The 25,350-nt window shown below is 45.3% G+C and overlaps 1 protein-coding gene across 20 annotated transcripts in view; it reads right to left on the reverse strand.

Moving 5' to 3' along the window:
• KLHL3 (kelch like family member 3) overlaps positions 1-25,350 on the reverse strand; it is a 282,390-nt gene that overhangs the window by 53,282 nt on the left and 203,758 nt on the right. For all 20 annotated transcript variants that reach the window (XM_019832598.2, XM_019832575.2, XM_045059495.1 and 17 more), the window contains 3 exons: positions 22,842-22,963; positions 13,527-13,689; positions 170-279 (listed from right to left, as the gene is read on the reverse strand). In XM_019832598.2, the coding sequence (XP_019688157.1) occupies positions 170-279; positions 13,527-13,689; positions 22,842-22,963 (395 nt within the window). The remainder of the gene's footprint in view (positions 1-169; positions 280-13,526; positions 13,690-22,841; positions 22,964-25,350) is intronic.

A 25,350-nucleotide genomic window follows, 5' to 3' on the forward strand; every position in this document is an offset into this window, starting at 1 on the left:
AAAGGTAGTAGTCATGGGCCAGAAGGCCCTTTTCTAATTATTTAAAAGGACAAAAAATAAGATACTTTTTTGCCACTGAAGACGAAAAAAATATCTCACCAAACCACAACTCCCTCCCACAACCGCCTCATGCGTGAGGCTCCTGTTTCACCAAAGGCCCATGCCATACCTTCTCCTCTGAAGAAACGGTCAGCTTGTCACTGGATATCAAGCTGCACACCTGGTCCAGACTGAGGCTAAGAAATTCTTCCCCCAGCATCACCTCTGGAAAGTGCTGCTCTGTTCCAAAAAAAAACAAAAAACAAAAAAACAAAACACACACACACACACACACACACACACACACACACACACACACACAAACAAAAAAAACAAAAAAAACAAAAAAAAACAGAAGTTCAGAAAACAAAGTTACAACACTCTTCCTGCCCTTCCATGAACCACGGCCATGGCAATCTGTGAAATTATAGCGGAGTCCTGGGGACTCTGGGGGTGGGCATGAGGAATAAGGACACACAGAGAAAGACACTACATCCTGGCTGAAGGGAAACTAGCCTCTTAATGTGGCAGCAAAGACATCCCTCTGTATGATCCTCCCTCCCAAACATTGCCATAGATGAAAAGGGGGCAGAGAGACGTTAGGTTATATTTTCTTCCATGCTCCATGAGATTAATAATGGCGTTGCAGAAAAGCTTCACTGGGACCTGCCTACTTAATTGAGCTCATTTGCCCTCAAGGCGCAAGCTGGCAGATTTGCACACTGTGCCCCCTGCAGCTCAGCCAAACAAAAGTGGGTCAAAACTGCTGTGTGGCTGGAAGTCTCTGGAGGTTCTGGTACAAAGTCAACATTTCAAGGCTGGCAGAAGGCATCATCCTTCATGTCCCAAGCCAAGCCTACTACAGTCTCTGATTCACAAGGAGGCCTGACTCAGCATCTGTCCTGACATGTTGCCCCCCACCACCAGGAGGAACAGTCTGTGACAGGCGGGCCAGTGGAGACCATTAAGATAGAGGAGAATTTGGGAACAGCTAGAATGAGACAAAACACACAGGCCAGATGTCCATGCAGGGAAAATGCCAAGGACAATTCCTACCCTGAGATTTGCCCAGGCTACCATCCTGCTATTAGAGAGACAGTAAAATGTCAGCATAAGAGTGTGCACTTCAGAAGGAAGGAACCTAGATTTGAATTCTGACTTTTCCATTTGCAAACTGTGTTCCTGAGCCAACAGCATCACCATGCTAGGTCTCACTATCCCTCTGTAGAATGGGGACACGACAGCTTGTTTTGCCTCCCTCCTGTACTGTGATGGAAAAGGAAGTGTCAAAGTATTTTTGCAAGCTCTGCCAAGGTAAAGTGGCCCATGAGCTGACAATTCCTGGTGCAGCAGGTTCTGGAATTGGGCCCTTTGGCAATTGCCCCAGGCTGGCCTCCATTCTCAGTCCTCTAGGGGTTCTACCCCATTGCCCCAAGGAGTATCTGCACTCCCTGCCCTCCGGGCTCCAGGCCTCCCCTCTTCTTTCTCTGCTGGCCTCTCTCTAGCCTTGTAGCTTCTTGGATAAATCTATATGGCCATACCTCCCTGTTCCCATAGAGGGCTACCCACCCTTGGTTTCGCTAGCCCCTCTAGTGAGGTTCAGAGTCCTTCCATCCCTGGGAAGCAACCCTGCTGCAGCCATATAATGAAAAGGAAATCAGAGCATGCTAAACTCTGTTCTTACATTCATCACCTTCTCAAAAGCAAACAAAGAAAGGGCACCTGAGTGGTGCAGTCAGTTAAGCATCCAACTCTTGATTTCAGCTCAGGTCACAGTCTCAAGGTTCGTGGATTTGAGCCCTGCATGGGGCTCCATGCTGACAGTGCAGAGCCTTCTTGGGACTCTCTCTTTCTCTCTCTCTCTTTCTCCCTCTCTCTCTCCCCTTCCTGAGCACTCTCTGTCAAAATAAATAAACTTAAAAAAAAAATTTTAAGCCAAACAAGGAAGATTTACATAATTTCTTACAAAAATCATTTTAAACTTTAAGTTGAAATACTTTCGGACCCAAAGAATTCCCACATACCCTTCATCCAGAGCCTCCAAATGTCCATATTTTACTCTCAGACATCCAGTTATAAACCATCTTGTCTATCTTTCACTGGACAAAGGGGCTCCCCACTTGTTCCCTACCAGCCTAATGTATCACTGAGCCTATAGTTAAAGCTCGTCCATCATGAAGCTCAGGAATGTTTGGACATGACAAAATAAATTTAAAAGGCAGATCCTTTACGAAGAGAAGCAAATGCCATAAAGTGAGAAGAATCTTGTCTTCCTTCTCCATATGTCAACAGGAAACAGCCTTTAGTTAAAGCTTAGATTTTAGGTTAGACGTTCAAAAGACTTCCCTAACTGTGGGAATATTTAAGACTACATGGCACTATTTTTAAAGCATTCATTCCTCAAGATTTTTAAATAAAAGCAAGTGAACAATCTCCTTTGGATGGTGGGAATTAGTTCTTGGCCTTGAGGCCTGAGAAAGCAACAGGATTCTCCCTACAGGCCCTTTCTGATCCAAGAAATCTTTGGACCAGAGACCTCCATCTGTTGGCAACAGCAAGAAATAGTGGAGAGAAAAAGCAGTCACCACACTAAAATAAAATGCAGGACATCTAGACTCTGTGGATCAGCCAAGGCTGAGCTCAGCAGGAGAGTTCAGGCAAACCAGCACCACATCCCTGTGGCCCAGAGCCACACACAGCCTTTCTACCTTTATCTTTGGCTGACCAAAACCCTGACATTTGGAGGAGAGAAAAGAAGAAAGAGAACAGGAGGAGGTAAGAAGTTAAAATCTGGGGTGTGAAAAGTACTTCCTCATAGCTCATAAAGCCGAAAGTAGATGCGCCTGCATTTTGAAAAGGAAGAAGATGAAGTGCAGCGATGTGTATTCTAGGTGGCTTGGTGAACAATGCAGAAATTCTAAAAGATCAATCAAGGCAGCAAACAGCCCCCACACTTCCCATCTATCACCCTCTGGGGCACTGCAGAATTTGAATCTAAGTCCCTTCATTCTGAAGTGGGCTGCTGCTTAGCCCATCTGGAACCTCCCACTGAAACCCCTCCAGAAATCCTCCCACCAGAAGCAGCAGCTGGTAGGGAGAGGGTAGCAGCTCCCCACCAAGGCTGGGACCCTGGGACCCAGGAGACTTGCAGGGCATGAGCAGGAAAACACAGAGAAAGGAAGCAAAGAGGGAAACTTCTTCCCTTCCCCTTCTGTCTAAGGAGACAGGGTTGAGTCCCCAGAGCCTGGGGATCAAACCCACCCCCCCCCCTTTCTGTTAGCAACACACAAGAAACCATAAGATAGAACAGCAGGAACAGGGTGCTCCGTCCAACTTGACTTCCTGGGAGACAGAAGCTCCCCAGCAGACTTTGTATTCAAATCAGCCCTCTCCCCAGCTGCTTCCGAGAAAGAAACACCTCTGCTCCCAGACGGTACCTCCTATGAGAATCTTCTACCTTTAACACTTGTTTGTTTGTGGATTCTTTGTTTGCTTTGCCTTGCTGTATTAAAGGAGAACATAGTCAAGAATCTTGGCTAAGAATGACAAGGCCTGGGTATAAGTCCTAACTCCACCTCTTATTATCACTTCTTTCTAGGCTTTTGCTTCATCATCCATTAAATGGGACTATAATAGCTGACTTACGTCTCAAGGTTGTTTTGAAGCTAGGAGACGATAATATGGTTATTACTATGGTTAATAATTCTTAACCATCCTTTTTGAGATGAAGGATGAACATTATATCAGCCCACATTTCTACTTCGCAAAGTCCAGTTCTGTGGGCAGCTCTGCTCTCCAACAGAGAAGCTTTTCCTCCATTATCAGAGACATCCCTTGGGATTGCAGGTCCTGTCTGTGAACCGCCAAAGCCCTTAGAGACCCACTTTAATTCCATCAAGTTCAACAAACTTTCTACTGATATGTTATTCAATTTCTTTAAGCCTACAGTTTTCTCATCTTTTAAATGGGGCTAATAATACTACCTATCTCACAAAGGTATATGGGCGTTAAATAAGCAAATATAGGTAACTCACATTGACTGAAATCCTTGCAAGTGCTCCATAGCTGTTAATGTATAATGTGCCAGATGCAGTGTTTCTTCAGAAATGAAATAAGCCGGGGGGCGCCTGGGTGGCTCAGTCGGTTAAGCATCCGACTTCGGCTCAGGTCATGATCTCACGGTCCGTGAGTTCGAGCCCCGCGTCGGGCTCTGGGCTGACAGCTCAGGGCCTGGAGCCTGCTTCAGATTCTGTGTCTCCCTCTCTCTCTGACCCTCCCCCGTTCATGCTTTGTCTCTCTCTGTCTCAAAAATAAATAAACATTAAAAAAAAATTTTTTTTAAAAATGAAGAAAGCGGAGCCAACGCCTACAAGGAGCCTACTGGCTTCTAAGAGGGGTAAGACAAGACATCAGTAACTCCAACCCCAAGTCCACACCGTCATGACTGGGAGAAGCACTCGAAATACAAATAACAGCATGGAAGCAGGAAAATTCAGACCATGTGTAGACAACAGCAATAGCTCAGGCTAGCTAGAGCCGAGGCTATATCTTCACTCATCTAACACATGTTTACAGAACAAGTACAAAGTATGAAAAACTGTGCCAGACTCCAGGAGATGCAGTAGAGAGGCAGTCAGGCTAGAACTTGGGGGACAGGTGGGGTATGCAGGGCGTGTGGGCTAGCCCCTCGAAGGTGAACTCTCCAATAATCAACTCTAACTCTTCTAGTCTTTTTGCTTATGTTTTCTTAAAGAGAAGTGGAAACAGAGAGAGGGTAAAAAAGTTCTTTTGGTTAACATTCCTAATTAACCAGCCTTTACCATAAGTGACAAACACTGTAAGTTGCAAGTTTGATTTAATGAAACACAGTATGCCTGTTCCTGTATATTTGGATGAGAAATTATGGAAAAGTGAAGGGACACCAGAGAATTTCAACTCCTTTCCCCACCAAGCAACACACACGTCTCTTTCCAAAGGTGAAAGCATGAGAAAAGACTTGCTCTGGGCACAAAGTTGGATCTTTTCAAGGAAGCAGTAGAAAGTTGAGGGCATTTCCTAATAGTAGCTAACACTGTGCTAGGCATTTTACATATATTGTGGCACTTACTTCTCCAAAAGCCCTGCCAAAGTATCAATATTCACATTTTACAAATAAAGAGATAGAAGCTCAAGAAGTTATTTAGTCATGTGCTTACAATCACGCAGCAGTAAGTGGTAGAGCCAGGTTTTGAAACCAAGGCTGTATGATTACAACAGCAAACATTCTTCGTCCCCACGATCGTAATAATTTGTCCTAAGCAGGCCTCTGTAGTAACACTCAATATTGACATTGGAGCACCCGAAGAATCTGTCTTAGGGTTACTACCACAGAGAGACAAAGAGAATATGAATCTAAAGAACTTTCTTTAAAAACAACCTTAGGAGAGGCGTGTTCTGAACATTCTGGCATCATTCCTGGATTCAAATCTCAGACCTAACCCTTGAATTGAGATTCTTCCCTAATCCGCCTACCCACCACCAGGCTAGATGAAGTGAGAGTCTTCTGTGTTTCCAAAGCCCCCAAAACAGAAAATAAAAATTATCATACCCCTAACAGACCCATTGTATCGTCTGAGGTCTTTCTTTCATACCGGGACTGTGCATCCCATGAGGGCAGGGTCTACCTTGTTTGAGTTTGCCTTGTTTGAAACTGAATTCTCAGTGTCAAGCACATCTGCATATATTGTGCTTCCCTACCCATTCTTCAGGATCGACTGCCTAGGGCTTGCGCAACCTCCCAAGTTAATTCCAAACCCATTCCAACCTTTTGATGGGATGAAATAAACCTTTAATCAGGTTCATCTAAACTACAAGCCCAGAACAAATGGAACTGAAAATCCATCTACGACTTCTCTGACCTGCAGAGATGAAATAAACCCCATTATTCCAGGCCCAGCAGCCCCAGGGAACAGGCATGAGTAACTCTGACCTGAACCACTGGTCATACCCTCCCATCCCCACCCCCCAAGAAAAGACTGGTTGACACAGGTGAACACACAAACAGGATCAAAACATTTTATCAGGGTAAAACAACAAAACAGAACTGCTTTACATCTCTCTCTCCCCTACTGCCCTATTTTTTGGAGGGCAGAAGTAAGCTTTCCTGAATCAGGATTTGGCTTTCAAGGCCCACAGTTTTAGCAAAGTACAAAAATTTAAAGCATTTCTTTCTTTAATTTTTGTAATTCTTTACTGTGGAATAGCTCAGAATGTCACTTCTGTTTTAAATAACAGAATTGATAACTGAGCAAGGAAATGTAATTTGGATTATCAAATTCTTGCTTTAATAAAAATTCCTTAAATAGTGAAAAAAGAAAGAGATCTACCTTAACCATCTCCCACAAGGATCATGACCACCAGCCCTCAGACTCTAAATATCACTACTTCTCCCCTCCTTTCCCCATTGACTTCATTCTAGTTACATGTGTTATCACTCCCCCTTTCTAATATGCATGTACACACACACACACACACACACACACACACACACACACACACACCAAGAAGCTACATGAAAAATGCCCATTTATCAGTGTTATTGATTCAACATCAGAATTCCCTGTTACCCAGAGCATAGAAGGATAGGGAGAGTTTCCTAAAAGAAACTTGTTCTCCAAAATGAGACATCTAGCAACAAAAACCACCTGCATCTTACACTACTGCTTCATTTGCCCCCCTCAAGTTAGCACAGAAAATTGGGGAGGCAGGAGTGAGACAAGCGTGATGGGCAGTGAGGCTGGACTGGGTGGATGTGAAAATAACTTGGGCTCAGAGCACAGGCTCCCGCATCAGACAGCCTCACTATGAATCCTGGCACTGTCACTTACGATGTGATCTTGGCCAAGATCACTAAACCTTTCTGGAGTGTCAGCTTCTTCATGTATAAATCGGAAAAATGGAAACTACCTCTCGTGGCCACGTGGCCAAAATGAAGTCATGCCTGGGAAACATGTAGCACCATGCCTGGCACCTAGCAAATGTTCAGCAAAATGGTAAAACCTCCTACGGTTACCGTTACCATCATTGTCATCATTTCATGATGCCAAGTTGGAGGCAGCAATTCCAAAGACAACCCTCGCTGAGTCAGAGGTTCATGTTTTTTAAGTGATTTGTCAATGTTTTTTTTTTTTTGGTTGCCCTTAATTTAGTCACTTTGTTCCATGATTTCAAGTGACTCAGTCAAAAGAAGGCTATTTCTCTCCATGAACACGTGAAATCTGATGGCTTTTCCATCCCATGGCTGAAGGACTATAGCTCAGCTTTGGCAGACTGATGTAAACAACATGTCCAAGGAATTTTAATTGGCATTTCATTAATGGGGTCCCATTAATATCCCTCCCAACCAGCTCTGCTGATGGCCCAGTACATGGCTGCCCAATTATCAAGCAACAGAGTCCCAATAAACCAGGGCCCTGGCCGACGAGGTTAAAGATTAAGCAGCCCTGGAAACAATAATGATGGCTAAGAAACAGGCTGCACCAAACACCAGGGTCCCTTTCTCAGCTGCTAGCTACCCATCAGCTGGGGGCAAGGGTCAAAGCAGTCAGCTTCTAAATTGGGGGACAACCCTCCCCCACCCCAGAATCAAATATCACAGCCAAAATCTGGGGACATAACCTGGAGGGGGAAAGTGGACCTGGAGGAAGCAGGGGGGACTGCCACAGCAGGAAGAGACAGGGCCATTCCAAACAGGAAGCCAATCAGGCAGCTGGGGGGAGAGAGGTGATCCCCCTCTCAGAGCTATACTGTATCTGCCTCTTGGTGCCTTCACTAGAGGGCTCAAGACTTATCAGAGGCAAGAGCTCCCCTTAAAAATACTTTCATTTTTTGGAGAGCAATTGGGCAATATCTATCAATTTTTTTTTTAATATTTTTTTTCAACGTTTTTTATTTATTTTTGGGACAGAGAGAGACAGAGCATGAACGGGGGAGGGGCAGAGAGAGAGGGAGACACAGAATCGGAAACAGGCTCCAGGCTCCGAGCCATCAGCCCAGAGCCTGACGCGGGGCTCGAACTCACGGAGTGCGAGATCGTGACCTGGCTGAAGTCGGACGCTTAACCGACTGCGCCACCCAGGCGCCCCTCTATCAATTTTTTTAATGCACACTCTCTTTGAGCTACTTTATGCACTTAGATGATACTCTATAGGGACAACCTCACTATTGCTTACACACTAACAGTTGTACTCCAAAATAGCAGGTATAAGAATCCTCACTCAAGCATTGTATATGAAAGAAAAAACAAGTAACATTAATATCCACCAGTTGAGGATTGGTTAAATAAGTTGTAGTCCATCCATATGATGCAGCAGAGAAAAGCAACAAGATGTAGCCATGCACAGGGGTCCGGAAAGAACTCCAAGATTTTGTATAAGTCAAGAAAAAGTACAATGAGTACAGAACACATCTATTTAGGTATGTTAGAAAGCAATATATATATATTTATTTATTTTCCATACGATTACCCAAGATCGTTCCCTTCAGAGTCAGGGATCAGTGCCCTTCACAGACAGGGCATGAGATAAATGGACTTTGTGTTTTGTAACTTTGTGTACTGATTGAATTTTTTTATGAATATAAGTTGAATTTTATTGAATAAATTCATTTCAATAATAATGGTATAGCAATGTTCCTGCTAACATGAAAGGGTGTTTGGAATATACTACAAAGGGGTTTTTTAAACTGGAAAACATACATACGCAATGAAAAAGATGGAGAAAGCTCTATGTCAAGGTGCTGACTGTGGTCCTCTCTGGGTAGAATTGTGGTGCTTTGCCTGCTCTTTCTGCCTATCTGATTTTCCTTTAATGATCAGGGGTGGTTTTCTACTAAGACAGCAGTAACAAGAGCAATAACAACAGCAAAAGAAAGTTTGTGTTGGAGGAAAGAAAAGAATAGAATTCAGAGGTAAAACTGGGGGTCATGAACAAGTGCAGGCAGAGGCCAGCTAGCCAGAGACTAGGGAGGGCATGGGAAGCAGGACATACCTGCCTGTGTATCTGGATAAAGAGAAACCAAAATCAGAAGCTCTGGAAGTGGTCCTCTCTCCCAAGTAGCAGCCATGGTGCTGATCTGAGGAGACTCATCTCTCCACCAGGACCCAGATGAGAGGCCCTGTTACTATAGATCACGAGATGGGTGGGGAGGCTCTGAAGTACAGCCCCTGTGGCGGTGCCTACTTCTGCAGGAGGCTCTCCTCCCTGTCCTCCCATGCCCAAAGCCATCCTGGAAAAGAGCAGGATGTACTACCCCCATCACAGAGAGGGAAAAAAGGCCTAGGGTCACTCAGCTCCAAGTGATGGCTGGTCTGATCCCTAGTTTTGAACTGGATGGTCTCTTGGGGCGCCTGGGTGGCGCAGTCGGTTAAGCGTCCGACTTCAGCCAGGTCACGATCTCGCGGTCCGTGAGTTCGAGCCCCGCGTCGGGCTCTGGGCTGATGGCTCGGAGCCTGGAGCCTGTTTCCGATTCTGTGTCTCCCTCTCTCTCTGCCCCTCCCCCATTCATGCTCTGTCTCTCTCTGTCCCAAAAATAAATAAAAACGTTGAACTGGATGGTCTCCTTGTAGTTTCTTGGTTTAAAACACCTCCTAATGAAAGGCATGGGGTAGGCAAGCCTGTGACCACAAGGGCTGATACTGCCTGCCCCTTGTATGTGACCCTGCTTGGTGCCCACTTACAGTGGGATGGGGACAAGACATCAGCTTTGTCTCAAGAGGCATTGATGGCAGAGAATGCCAGGTTCCATCTAAAATCAGGGGGTACAAGAACAAAGAAACAAAGCACACTCACATCAGTGGGTAGGTATGAGGGATTAAGTGTGGATCATCATTTCACACACGCTTCTCAAAACACTTCACAATCTTACCTTCATATTTCTTCTAAAATCTTTCCGTTGAGGTCTTATCAACATCTGCGTTACCATGGCTTCCCTGCTGTGCATGGCTGAGGCCTACAGAAAAACTACGAGCAAGAGATGGTCACAGGCTCCACACAAGGCTCCACAGTGAGGAAACTCTCAGCCTCAAGTGACACTAACAGTGACAGGAAAAGTAGGAGGACTCACATGAGCAATGAGGGGGCAGCCTAACAGCGAGGAGAAGATGTCCACATCTCACTTCTCTACCCAAAGATGACTAAACACCCTGAGTCTAGCAGAGAAGCTGGTCATCTGTCTACATGGTCTGTCTACATGGTGACTACATGGCACACTCTTCCAGGCTCACATTTCCAATGAAAAACATCAACTCTAGGTACCAACACTCATCAGTTACCAATCCACAGGCCCACCTATGTCCAAATGGAGCCTGGAGCCAAAGAGTGTAGTAGTTATAAACACTGGCTCTTGAGTCAATGCTATGGGGTTTGAACCCTGCCTCTGTCTCTACCAGCTGTGTGACACCAACTAATTTCTTCACTTCTCTGTGCCTTAGTTTCCTTAGCTATTTCATGCATTAAATGAGATGATGTGCATAAAATACTTAGCATAGGGTGTGACCCAAAGTGGCAGCTCAATAAATGCCAACTAAAAATAATTCAACAGGACATCTATATACACATCTGTGTGCACAAACACCCACAACGCTGACAGAAGCCAATCACCATGACAGCATCAGGATGAAGGAGTATCAAGACAACACTGTGTTCCAACAGCATACTCCCCATCCTCCCACAAGTGTCTGTCACCATCAGTGAAAGGACCACTGGGGGAAGACACAATTTGTGAATGTGGGGGAAAGAACCAAGGAACTTGTCAAAGTTGGGGGTTAAATACACAACCCAAACTTCAGAAAATTGTTGTCAGCTGACTACAAAACACAAAACTACACATACTTGCAAATGTTGTGCAGAAGGAGAAGGCTAGGGAGGGGAGACAAGGAAGAAAAAGAGAATTGCTGGCATGTAAGCACTCTCCCTTTGCCCCTATACCAGCAGATGTTCACAAGTTGACCTGGGCCTTGGCCAAGCTCTCGGCTCCTGGTGAAGCAAAGCCTGAGCACAACCCTCTTCGAAGGCCGGGCTGGGAGCCCTCTCTAGGCAGAGAAAGGGCTCCTTGAGAAAAAAGAAGAAAGAAAGTGAAAGATAGAAAGGAAAAAGAGGGCACAGGAGTGGGAGCAAAGAAATAGGAGACTCAAGGTTCAGAGTCAGGAAGAGTCAGCAGAATTCAGAACTGGGACCACTGGGCAATGTCCTTCATAAGAATCATCATCTTACCAACTGTGTCTGAAACAGACTTCAGAGAGAAATGAGAATCGATGTAGGCTCCTGGAATCTGAGAGGTTGATAAAAGAACACAAGGATTCCAAGAAATAGAGCACATGCGTACTGCCTTGTGGACTGAATGACTAACACAGCACAGGGAGCTGGCAGGTGGACAGGCAACAGGCCCTTGGCTCATTTCCAGACACGGGATGAATAGGAGACACAAAGACAGATGGTATTTGTTTGGGCAGGGGGAAGAATGAGACACTTTAGTGCAAGGGAAAGAGGGAGCCATGAGTGAATCTATTGATTAAAATGACTAGACCCATTGCCTGGGCCACCCATGATCCTTCTTTGTCCTCGAGTCAAAATAAATATCAGTGAAGATTTCTTTCCAGCTAAACATGGTGTGCTGAACATTCATGTCGATCTCTGTTCCCTCCCAAAACCCCACTAAAATAAGAGCATGACAAGCTCTGGCAGAGAAACGGAATGGAATCAGCCCATTATGTGATGTGGAATCAGCCCATTATCTGATGTTCAATTCATTCATTCATTCATTCATTCATTCATTCATTCATTCATTCATTTAAATGTTTACTTATTTTTGAGAGAGACAGAGCACGAGAGGGGGAGGGGCAGAGAGAGAAGGAGACACAGAATCTGAAGCAGGTTCCAAGCTCTGAGCTGTCAATTCAAAGCCCGATGCGGGGCTCAAACTCACAAACCCCGAGATCATGACCCGAGACGAAGTTGGACGCTCAACCGACTGAGCCACCCAGGTGCCCCTGATGTTCAATTCTTACAAAAATCTGTCTTACAAGGATTGGTGGTAGGAATTTTTTTTTTCATGAGAGCAGAGACTTGTTTAGTTTTCTACTACTTCTCCAGCACCTAAAATATGTCCAACATAGGCATTCAAGCATCGGTGAACAAATATACTCCCCAACAAAGTAACGCAACATAATGTCACAGTCTATGCCTAGTAACGACTTTACTACACTTAATTCCATATTAACTAGCACTTCTTAGATATTTTCTAACATCTGTGAGATTACAAGGTGAATAAAATTCAGGCCTGGGGCCCCTGGGTGGCTCAGTCAGTTGAGTGCCTACCTTAGGCTCAGGTCATGATCTCACGGTTTGTGGGTTTGAGTCCCACGTCGGGCTCTATGACAGCTCACAGCCTGGAACCTGCTTTGGATTCTGTATCTCCCTCTCTCTCTGCCCTTCCCCTGCTCACTCTCTCTTTCTCTCTTTCTTTCAAAAATAAACATTAAAAAAATTTTTTTAATAAAAAAATAATTCAGGCCTGAAAAAAGCAATTATTAACTGCCTTTCTGATTATAAAAACCTAATTATAATTGGTAACTCAACTTGGTTGTAGAAATGGTACTGGGAGAATAGAGCAAGAAAGAGCGTGTATACGTGAGGGAAAGTCCATGAAAGCTCAGTCCTGTACTTCTGTGAAAAGTCAACAGATAATATCTCAAACTAATAAATCCAAAATAGTGGCACATTTTATTTAGATAAATGGAAGTAATGAGTAGATGTTGCACCTTTTAGCAGAATCAGAACCTGCCCTTTAATTCTGTCAGAAATGAAGGTTGAGTGGACATAGAGAATGGACCTGGTGTGGGAAAGCAGAGCAGGGGACTCTGGCTTAGCATTACAGGCTCTGCAGTAGTATTTGGCTTCTAGAACCACACTCATAGAACACTTTGATCAAGACAGAAATTTTCAGGGTGCCTGGGTAGCTCAGCTGGTTAAGCATCTGACTCTTGACTTTGGCTCAGGTCATGATTTCAAGATTTGTGAGTCTGAGCCCCACATCGGGCTCCGTGCTGACAGTGCAAAACTTGCTTGAGATTCTCCTTCTCTCCCTCTCTTTCTGCCCTCCCCTGTTCATGCTCTCTCTCTCAAAATGAATAAAACTTTAAAAAAAAAAAAAAAGGAAATTTTCTTAAACAACAACAAAAAAGACTGATTTCAAGACCTAACTCAAATGATTCCTCCTTCCACAAAGTCTCATCTCCTTCCTATTCTCTTGTGAAAATGACTGTCTGGCAATTAATCCTATTCCACTTGGTGATTGGTGGAACTCTCACTGTTAAGCATCCCTCCACCTGTCTTGTCTCCCCGACTACATCACAACCGCTTCCCAGCACAGCGCTCTTCTCACCGTCTCTGAGGAGCAGGTTATTAAACCCACAAGCTCGGGACAGGTGCAGCACCCCAGCTCCCCGTTACCTGCATATGCGTTGGCCTGCTGCAAAAGGTCAGTGCAGGTGTGCACATCGGCAAATGCGCGGATGCCCAAGCAATTGGTGGGATGCAACTGAGACTGCAGGAAGTCACAGCAGTTCTGCCGAACATCCATGAGCTGCAGCAAGCTGGCTGCTGGGAGCAGCACCTGGAGGAGAAGGTGACATTCTGAGACACTAGACACTTCTGGCAGGGCATCATCTCACTAAAGCACCATCCCAATCATACCACTCCCATGCTCGCGAGGTCTTGCATGGCTCTCCCCTGCCTGTCCAACTAAGTCCAAACTTCCTTCAGGGCAGCCCCAGCCCCATTTCCCACTACTCTCCGCTTGGTAGATCCTCAGCATCAGCAGATGCTCTGTATCCCTACATTCCACACCAGTGCCTCCCAATCACGAATATATGAAATCTCTGGGGATCTTATTAAAGCTCCAATTCAATAGGTCTAGGGTGGGACCTGAGAGCCTGCATTTCTAATGAACATCCAGGTGATGCGTGCAGCTGCTGGAACCACCATATGGACTGAATGTTTGTGCCCTCCTCCCTCAGCTTTGTAATGTGAAAGCCTAACCTCAACAAGCTGTATTTGGAGACCGGGGCCCACGAAGAAGTGATAAAGGTTAAATGAAACCATAAAGATGGGGCCCTTACAAGAAGACAGAGAGACACCACAGCTCTCACTCTCTCTATAGTGTGAGGACACAGGAAGAAAGCGACCTTATGAAAAGCCAGGAAGAGTCTCATCAGCAACCAAATCAGCTGGAAATCTGACCCTGGACTTGTAATTTCCAAAACTAGGAGAAAGCAAATTTCTGTTGTTTAAGCCACCCATTGTGTGGTATTCTGTTATGGCAGCCCAAGCAGACCAAGATAGATTGGTTCTCCTACTTGGCTACATATTGAATCACCTGGAGAATTTTTTATTTTATTTTTTTTTTAATTTTTTTCAACGTTTTATTTTTATTTTTGGGACAGAGAGAGACAGAGCACGAACGGGGGAGGGGCAGAGAGAGAGGGAGACACAGAATCGGAAACAGGCTCCAGGCTCTGAGCCATCAGCCCAGAGCCCGATGCGGGGCTCGAACTCACGGACCGCGAGATCGTGACCTGGCTGAAGTCAGACGCTTAACCGACTGCGCCACCCAGGCGCCCCCTGGAGAATTTTTTAAATACTGATGCCTATGTCTCACCCCCAAAGATTTTAACTTAATAGGTATGAGATGTGACCTGGGCAGTGAGATGTTTCTAAAGCTCCCCAAGCATTTTAACATACAGCCAAGTTTCAGAAAGCACTTCTCTACAGCTTTAAACATATCATTTTCACTCAGAAAGGCACAGACTAAATTGTTAACTAGTGCGTTCGCTACTTAAGCATCTGTATGCCAGGTACTGGTCTAGGTTCTGGGGTTTAGTGGTAAGCACAGTAAACCAGATCCCTGTTCTTAAGGAGCTTACAATCTACTGGAACAAAAGAGTGACCCTCAAACCCCTTGAGATTCAGGCAATCACACCGTATTCTGCCATCCAAAAGAAAAATGGTAAAGAACATCTTTAGGTACATTCTCAGAGAAAGGAGAGAGGCATTTCCTTTTAAAAGGTCACAGAACACATGAGTATTTACGCTGTATCCTGGAAGACAGAAATAGTTCCTGCTCAGGTGTGTGTGCATGTGTTTTTCCTAAAAGCCAGAGAAGACTGGCTTCAGCAGGCCAGAGGGGTGCCAATCCCAGTCTAGTTTCCCTAGGACTTGCCCACAGCTGCCAAAGCCTGCCCTCTGGATCAAATACCCAGAAGAGATGGCACAGTCCTATTAGACCCCAGCTCTGCTGCCCTCCACCCCCACTCTCGGGGAAAAGGTACACAGTCTGAGAATGACTTTCCAAAAAAGAAACTTGAAAAAAACAATCACAGAGCATTATAGTTTCATTGAGGCTGCTTAGCTCGGGGCCCCCAGCATCCATTTCACCCCCAAACAACACCCATGTGTCCCAAGCCTTTGCTCTTAGCTGCTCCCCTGACTCTCAGGGAGAGTGTCTGGGCCAGCTGTTCTCATCCACAAGAGCTTGCCCAGGAAGACTTAGGCTACAGATGTATTTGTTTTGTTTTTCTGATTTAGGGCACTACAAAAGTCTTTTTTTTTTTTTTTTTACAAGATTTAAATTCTAGACCCTGACCTTCTCCCCAAACATGTCTGAATGCTCCATGCAATAAGGCCAAAAAGCCTGTCCCCCTGCCCATTCTTGGGCCTTGTCCCACTACGAGGGTAAACAGCTAAGTTTGCTTAGGGATGAAGCATTTCCCAGGACACAGGACTTTCAGTGCTAAAATTGAGGCAGCCTTTCCTCATCCCTGCTATAGGCAGAAACCACCAATGTCATCCTCCACTACCAATGCTCATACTAGTGAGCTAAGAGCCTACTCTCCACAAGGCAAGCTCTTCCTCTTTATGAGCTTAACTTCTTCCCTCACACAGCTGAGTTCCAGAAAGTTCTAGAAAGCATGCTCCTCTCCCTTCTTTCTTCCCCTATGCTATGTCCCCAACGGTAAATTAACATCATGTCCTTAGTAATTTTTGAACCACTGATTCATTCCAGAGAAGGAAAAAGGTAAATTCACCCACTCTTGGGAGTTTTAGACTATAATGTAGCTCCAAATGTGACCATCTGAGCTCCATCCCCACTAAGCAGCCACCTAGTGGGTAGCCCCACTAAGCACCCATAAACTGGGAACCTCAATTAACCTGTGAGCTTGCTCAGTCCAGCCAAACAGATTCTAGGACAGATTAGTCTTTGCCTGCTAGTTAAGTAGAGAACCATTAACCATTCTTGCTGAATACATAGTAGGAAAGGCAAGCTGTGTTTCAAATCCCCAAACGACCTCTGTGATACCCCCTTGACCCAGCACTAGCTACAATCTACAGTTAGGGCCATAGGTTGACAGGTCATTCTGGTTTGCTGAGACTTTGCCCATTTTAGCACTGAAAGTCCTATGTCCCAGGAGACCCCTCAGTCCTGAGCATGCTGGGACAGCTGATCATACTAGGAACCAGGAACTTCTAACCAGTTATCCTAAGAACCCCTGCTGGAGAGGAATAATCAAACATTGTCCAGAACACACTGTACTCGGTGGGGCAGGCCCCAAAAGGGTCAGGCTAAGAAGAGGCAAGAAAGGGACAGCAGCCTTTTAAGCCCCACAGAGGAGGATTTCTGAGAGTCTGGTCTGCCCCCAAATTGCACTGCCAGTCAAACCAAGATGACAGCATGCGAGAGACACACACCTCCTTCCCCCTTGCCCTCTTTTTTACCACAAAGGCAGTGGCACGGTGTGGTGCTTAAATTCTCAAGCTCGTGACAACCAGCCAAAGAAATTAAAATAATAAATACTCCCTGAACATATTCCTTAGGTTATACTTTCAGTTTTTAAAACCTCCCTGGATACAGCTAGCTCCCTACATAGCTTTTCCCTACTGTTCACAAAACACACTTGGCAGGCAAAAATTCTAAGGCTTTCCACATCTCTATACACCACCCCTCCATCCTGTTTGGATCCACTCCTGCCCAAAAGCATTCCCAAGATGACTTCCCAAAGTGAACGGGGACTTGTGGTTTCTCTAATTGCTCCTTCCCTCTCTTTGATCTTACACTGTGATTAGCTATGAGTCAAAAGGCCTTTTCTTCCACTACTTGCTTCATACAGGAAGGCGTGAAGAAAAGTAAAGGAAGTCAGAACACTGAGGGCAAGGTTTGGAGACCAGAAGATAAATCACTGCTCAAACTCTAAGTCTCAAGGATAAACTGGAGCACCATCCATGGGGATTCTGGGGGCTGCACATGATGGGAACAGACAAAAATCCCCAAAGGCTGTGAAAGAAAAGAGAGCAAAACATCCCTAAGGTGGCTATCCTCATTTCCCTCTCCCACATCAACAAGGGCTTTCTGAGGATTTCCTCTTCTCTTATCTTGTGTGCAACGCAACTCCCTGACTCCCTTGAGGGGCAGCAGTAACAGGTTGTGAACAAGAGACCAAGCTTGGATTCTTGGCTTGGTGGAATCACAAGGGCAGCACTGCTTGGCTCCTGGAAGGAGGAGGCTGAGCATGTAGGAGCTGCTGGCTGGAACCACCACAGGGATGTAAGATGACCCCAGGTCAAAAAGCTTTTGGTTTGCTTCTTGTCACCCCAGTGTTAAAGGTTCTGGGAAAACGGGCCCTTGGATGACCCTCAGTAGAGTTCACAGGTTTCCTCCTAGCTTGCAAATGGCCTCCCCTCCATTTTTCACGAGCAGGCCCCGTTTTGTTTTTTCTCTCCCTTGGATAACATGAAAACACAGCAGAGGATATCCCGTCACTGAGTTTGTTTCCTCTAACAAAAACAAAAGGAAATGCCCTGCCTCAGAAAGCACCTACTCCTGGAATTTCAGGGCGGCAGGGCCATGCACAGAGGGAGGGGGAGCAGTAACCAGAGGGGCCAGGTGACAGGCCTAGGCCCCAGTCACACAGTGGGTCTGTCTCTGCCAACACCAAACAAGAGGACTGGCATAGAAACGTGGTTAGGAGTGCCTGGGTGGCTCAGTTGGTTAAGCGTCCAACTTCGGCTCAGGTCACGGTCTCATAGTTCATGAGTTCAAGCTCCATCCACATCAGGCTCTCTGCTGTGAGACAGAGCTGGCTTTGGATCCTCTGTCCCTGCCCTCTTTCAGCCCCTTACCCACTCATACTCTCTCTCAAAAATAAACTTAGAAACACTGTTAAATAAAAATGTGTTGAAAAAAAAGAAAGTGGGGGAGGGAAAGAGAGAGAGAATGAGAGAGAGAAGGAGGGAGGGAGGATGGGAAGGAGAGGGAAAGCGGTATGTAGACGAGCAGAAGCACTAGCAAAATGGCGCTGTGATTAAAAGTGTCACTTAGAATTTTGACTTCTCAACTTACCAGCCATATGACTAAGGCAAATTACTGAACCTATCTGTGCTCTGCCTCCTCAACAGTAAAGTAAAGATGATAATGGCACTGCCTTCGAGGCTTGTTGTGAGAATCCAATGCGGTAATACACTTAAAGCAGTCAACAGAGAGCCTGGTGCATAGGGAGTGCTCAGTTAAACTGCTTTTTATTACTATTAAAATTAGGAGCGGAAGTCAAGATTCTGATCATTCATTTAACAAGCAACTCAAATTCCCCATGTCAACAGAGCGCAGTGAGACGGAGAGAGCTGGGTTCAAATCTTAACGCTACCGCTTATTCAACCACTTGGATCATTAGCTTCTTCCACTGTGAAAGAGGGATCATACTAGAATACTTGCATTTGGTGGTGATGTAATTAAGTGAAATAACGCATGTGAAGTGACTGCCACATGCTTGGCTTTCAATGAGTATTAGTAAGTGCCAGCTATGATGGCTGTTACCTCCACCAGGGAAAGGCAATTCAGTCTGTCCAGTGCCTGTGTGCCTGGGAAGGGGTTAAGAGTGGAGCGCTGGGAGCCATTTAACCAAGCCCCAGACTCTGATCCTTGTTTCCCAGGCTTTCAGGGGAGCACCAGGGCCTCCAGGCTCACCTCCTCAGTGCACCAAATCCTCAACAAAGGTTGTCTTTACAGTTTGTGAGCAACTGCCTCAGCAGATACGTCACAGCATGAAGAAGCAGCCATGTTTTGATCTAAACTTTCTCTTCTCAACCTTTTTTGTTTTGTTTTCCTGGAGGTCACCCCAATCAAATCACATTGTAAAGTGAGGAGGAAAAATGTAAACAGAGTTAGTATATCCCATGGATTCCAAGCAACACGCAGTTCCCTAAAGGTTCCACAATGTGCCTTCCACTGGAGCCCCTGCACGTGCCCCACTCCTCACCACACACACACACAAATGAACACAGCAGGCCCCTTTAGGGGCTCACGTCCCAATGGGGACACAGGCATGCAGGCAGAGGAGGAAGGCCTGACCACCCAGTACTCCTTCAAGATGGGGCCCACACAACACCTCCTCAGTGATGCTGCCCCCATGACCATCCCTATCCTCCACACTGCTGAGTACCTATTTGCCTAGCCATGCATCTCTACTCTCAGACCATGTGCTCCTCAGTGACAGGGTCTCTGTACTCACAGCGCTCACAGAGCCCATACTATCTGCCTGGCACAGGGTAGCAATGTTCTAAGGCTTTATCTATATTAATTCATTTAATCCTCACACTAACTCTATGAAATTAAGTACTGCTATTACGCCCATATTACAGATGAAGACACTGAGGTACAGAAAGATTAAGTAAGCTGCCTCGTATCTCACATCTAGAAAATGGTGGAGCCAGGATTTGAAGGCTGACAGTCTGACCACTCAATAAAACAGCTACTATATGAAAACGGATCCTTAAGGCAGGGTGTCAGTGAGGGCATCAGAGAGGCTCTAGTAGAAGGGAGGGAACACAAATCATGGGTTGACAGAGTAAGTGTCTTCTCTGGCCCAAGCTCACTGAATCCCATGCCCTCACTTTACAGATGGGAAAACAGACAACATGCCAGGGACAGAGCTAGAACAAGCGCACTCACTCTTGATCAGGGGTGAAGCTACGGCTCAGACCCAGGCCTCCCTTCAGACTCAACTCCTGCCTCATCTCTACTTCTTCCTCTGAACCTGCACATCTTCAATCTGGCCCCTGCCCTACCCCTATAACGTAGTTTTACAACAAACAGTGGTGAAGCCACTTTCTATAGAGGACTCTGATGAGTTTATCTGCTGCTACCTGCCTTCATATAATGGTGTTTACACACTACCACCGCGTTAGACCAAAGCAACAAAGACAAATACTCGGCCAGGCGATAAGGATCCAGAGCAGAACATCTTCTACTTATCCAAGTTTGTAAATACTTTGGACTTGATGGGGGAGAAAGAAAGTTATTCAACAAATACATGGTAAAAAGGTTAGAAAAAGCTGGTTCCACTCATACAATCTACAACCTCACCTACAGTGTTGTATTTGTTGGTTTGTTTTTTTTGTTGTTGGGTGCGTTTTTTTGGGGGGGGAGGGGGTGGTGGGGAAGTGTTTGGTTTTGTCTTAGTAGCTTAAGACAACACAAATTTATTTTCTTACACTTCTGGAAGTCAGAAATCCCAAATGCATCTCTCTGGATTAAAATAAAGGTGTCAACAGGGCTGCATTCCTTCTGAAGGCTCTAAGGGAAAATATGTTTCTTTGCCTTTCCTGCTTCTAGAGGCTACTTGCATTCCTTGGTTCATGGCCCCCATCTTTAAAGATGGAAACATCAAGTTGAGTTTGTGTCGGGTCATATCTCTCTGATTCTCTTTATTCTACCTCCATCTTCCACTTCAAAGAGCCCCTCTGACTCTACTGGACCCACAGGGATAATGCATGGTCATCTCCCCATTGCTTGTCCACTGATCTACAACATTAATTCCATCTGTACAGTGAACTGTTCTTTGACAGTTAGAACCTAACATATTCATAGGCTCCAGGAATCAGGACATGGACATCTTGGGAGAGGGTCATTACTCTGTATACTACACTATATGATTAATAGTTACTGATATACCCTAATGCAAGGTTTTTCAAAAAATTATTAACCCACTGTACATTTTTCAGTTGACATCTAGCATTGGTCATTAGAGTTGCAAAAGATATAATTCCTTTCATTCTGTAAATATCAATATTTACATCACTTTTCAAAGTATCCAAGTGAATATAAATGTGATGATGGTTTGATATCAACCTTTTCATATGTTTTTTCAACACATGCACTGTACTCACTTTGTATCAAATTATTCTGCACTTACTGTTACTGCCCAAAAGTCATTCAGCTGTTTAGTTTCTGTTGCTAGACCTAAGATGTGAGCACTCCCTTGCTGATTTCATTCTGGATGAAAAAGACTAGAAATGAATTGCAAAGGCTGTGTGTTTTATGGGGTATATACATAAAGTTTAAAAGGGGAAGGGGATTAGACTAGATCACTGTACAACCTGAAAGTCTATCCAGAGGCCAGAGACAAAGGCAGGCTCTACTGAGAGACAGGCTCCGGAGGCCCAAACGCAGGGTGCCTCAGACCCTCAGCTTGCCTTTACCCTTTACCCTCACAAGTACCCTTCACCATAGCAAGCCTCAGCTTAAATTTTACCTCCCAAAAGAGCCCTTCCCAGATCCCCTCACCCATCTAAACTGTGTCTCCTTGATACTCTCTAATTATATATACCATGTTCCCTACCTCAAAGGACTTATCACAATCTGTGCACAGACATTACTTGTGTGCTGATTTGATGAGCATCTGTCTTCACCCCCAGACCACAAACTGCGTGACAGCAGGCAACGGAATCACCCCTGTTACCATTACAACCACATAGCCCAACGAAGTGCCCAGCATACAAGAGGCACTCAAACACCTGGGCTGAATTGAATGAAAAAATGATTACCAACTCAGCTTTCCAAATACCATGATCCTGATAAAGGAGGTGGTGTTCTGGAAAAGGGAAATAGGTATTTTGGTCACTGGAGAGGTATCTGCCTCACAATAAAGAAGGTGGAACTGTGCTTTAAGAAGAAGAAAAAAGGAAAATCCTTCATATCACATGTACTTTCCAGCACTTTACTGAAATAGTAAGGCCCTTAATGACAAGAAATAGTATGTCCTGTGTCTGTGTTTGGCTCAGGGGTTTGTAGGTTCCAAAATGGGCCACACACCCTCAACCATCTCTCCTAGTGAAGCATGCCAGTGCTGCCTCATGTCCCCAACCATTAAGACGCACACCTCTGGGTGAAGGAGTGTCTTTGCTGGCTCCTCTTTTCAAGGCTCCAGATGGCTGAGGATGAGGGCAGGGCAGCAAAAGGAGGAAAAGGCACACATTTCACGGCCGCACACCCCTGCTGAGACTCAGGCCTGGTGCTTGGCACCTCCATCTCTGAGCATGAGTGCTCAAAGAAACTCAGGTGACTAATGTTGAAACAGGAAAAATTTTTAACAGCCTCACAATCCACACTGAAAATCCCTGAGATGAGATGATGACTGGGGAGAAGTGGGGTCACCCTTCACCCAGAGTTTGAACCAACATGAGTTACAGACTTTGCTCTGGTGCCCAAGCTCATTTAGAGGCATGACGGCTTAGCGGTTAAGAGTATGGGTGCCATGATCAGACAGGCATGGGTGTGAGGGTCTTTCACCCAACTAAAGGCCATGTGACGCAGGGCAAGTCACCTAACCTCTTTGGAGCTTTAGCTTCCTCTCCAGCTACCAAATGAGTTGTCGCTAGGGTTCAATGAAATGATGCAATAATAGTGCGTGGTGAGCGATTAGCTGGGGTTGAGTTTACCTGGACGTTCTCTTCAGTCACCTCGATTTCTGCCGTATAGATGTAGTCAATCAGCTTATTCAGCGTCCTCCCATCCACGTCCTTGATTTCTATCTTCTTGGCTTTACTCTCAGACATGTCACCTACAGTCCAAAACAAAACCAAAACGGTCACGAACTTGGTGCTTAACTTTCACATAGCCTCCTGCCCTGTGTTGGCAGCATAAAAGCGCTGGGAGGTGGCAGAAGGGATTCAGGCATGGAGGAGGATAAAACAGCTGACCTCAAGGGCACATCAACTTTGGGTCTGTGATCATCTGCAAACCCAACTCTACGCATTCCTCACTCTGTCTGTTGCCCATTCCCATTTTGCAGGCAAATCTGTGTGCAGTAGTAACTCATTCAACCAACATTTACTATAAACCTGTACATACAGGGCCCAGAAAAGTGAACAAGATATGCACCTGCCCTCAAGGAGCACACAGTTTAGCAGGGCAGATATATAAAAATATATGAGGCAATAGGAGCTTAATGGAGATATAAATAACATGCCAGTATAACAACAACAATACAAAGTAACATTTATCGAGTGCTAACTACGGCTAAGCAATGGGCTAAGCACTTTAAAGTGGCACCTCTTTCAATCTTCACAACAACCTAGGAGTTTCATTAATACTATCCCCAGTTCACAGATGAAGAAACTGAGGCACAGGAGGGTGGGTATTCATTTTGCCCACAGTTACACATCTAGGAAGGGGCCAGGCTGGGACTGAAACCAGTGAGTGTGACTCCAGAGCCCACACTCTACTCACGATCCTCTACTAAATCCCAAGAATGCAAAAGATGGAGCAAACAAGCCCTGGGAAGCCATCCTAGTAGGAGGTCACACTTAAGCTGGGTATTTCCACGGGCAGCAAAGGTGAGGAAGGATGAGCCGGTTGCAGGAGCCATAAGTTGTAAAGGCAGGAAAGTGCCAAAAGGATAAATCTGGAGAAGAGTGAGAGGCTGGTATGGGGTGCCAGTGAGAAGAAGCTGGAGAGGGAGGCAGCAGCCGGGGCTTGCAGAGCCCTGTAAGCCACGCAAATGAGTTTGGACTTGATCCTAGGAGTAGCACCACTGGAAGGTTTTAAACAGGGGAATGACATCAACAGATGGGTATTTCTGAATGAAATTTTGGATGCACGGTGGAAGCTGGATCAGAGGCAGGGAAAACAGTTGGGAGGCCCTGATAATAATCCAACAAAGAAAAGGACAGAGCCTGTGAACTAGGGCAGCAGCGGTACCACATGTGCACAGAAATGAGGCCCCTTTCCCCAGCCTGCCCTCTTACACAGCACATGGGTTTGTCTACAGCCAAACTCATCCAACAAGGGCTGCTGATTCCAGTAGGAAAAGACAGGCTAGACATGTGTCTTTGTAGACTGAAATAAAGGGCAACTTGACTGCAAGAAACAGGGATTCAGAAGCTCTTATGTGAGTATGAAAACAGAGCCCGGGTAGTTGTTTTCTCTCTGTGGAATTTGGGTGCTGGAGCCAAGAAAATAAAGTACAGTACAGCGTGTGGGCTGCAGACGCCCACCTCCAAGCTGCATGGGCAGCACATGATTCCTCCACCAATCTACAGTTCCCAGCCCAACACAGTTAGAGATTTGAATGAGTCTGGAAGAGGGAGGAAAATCATTCCAAATTCTGCCCACTCCTTCCACCATCAGACCAGGTAGACCAGAGACCCTCCACCCTGTTCTGTCTTCTCTCTGATTACCGGTAGAAGTCAGTGAAAAGGCCTCAGCACAAAGAGCCTTGAGGCAGGGCAAACTGGCAAAGGGGAAAGAGGAAAAGATAGGGGATTTCTACTGCACCCATTAGACAGGCTCTCACAATCTCTCTTGAGTTTACTCCAAGACACATAAAATAAAAATCCACACCCAAGAAAATCAAAAGTTCAACTTACCTTTCTAAACAGCTATTAAGAAATTCATCAGTAAGAGTCCAGCTGATAATTATAATGCAAACGATAATTACAGACAGCCAATTCTTAGTTTAAGAACTTGGGCCTTAGAAAAAAGACTGAAAAAAAAGAAACACCTGACTGCAAGAACCAAGGGATTCAGAAGCCCTTATGTGAGTGCGAAATCAGAGCCTGGCTTGATGGTTTTCTCTCTGTGGAAGTTGTACTTGAGAATAAGATCAATCAGTTTTGTAACTTTGGGGTAAACAAGTAGAAACTCCTGAAATTACATGAAGTTACCAGTATATATGGGCAAAAGTTTTATTTTTCTGGGGGATGCAAGATCATTCTTAGTCAAATGTATAGCAAACAATCAGACACAGATGGTGGAACTTTGGGAGATTTTTTTTCCTGCTTCTTTACATGGCTCCAAAATTTCTAACTTTCTATATTAAATACTTAAACTTCAATAAGCAAACGGGAAAACCACGTGAAGGAAAAACTATGGCCTCAAAAACCAAAATCTATTTTAAGAAAGTTCCCTTATAGGATATTAGAAACCGGTATAAATCACACAGACTTG

This window comes from Felis catus, chromosome A1 (genome assembly GCF_018350175.1).
Source record: "Felis catus isolate Fca126 chromosome A1, F.catus_Fca126_mat1.0, whole genome shotgun sequence".
Lineage (NCBI taxonomy): Eukaryota > Metazoa > Chordata > Mammalia > Carnivora > Felidae > Felis > Felis catus.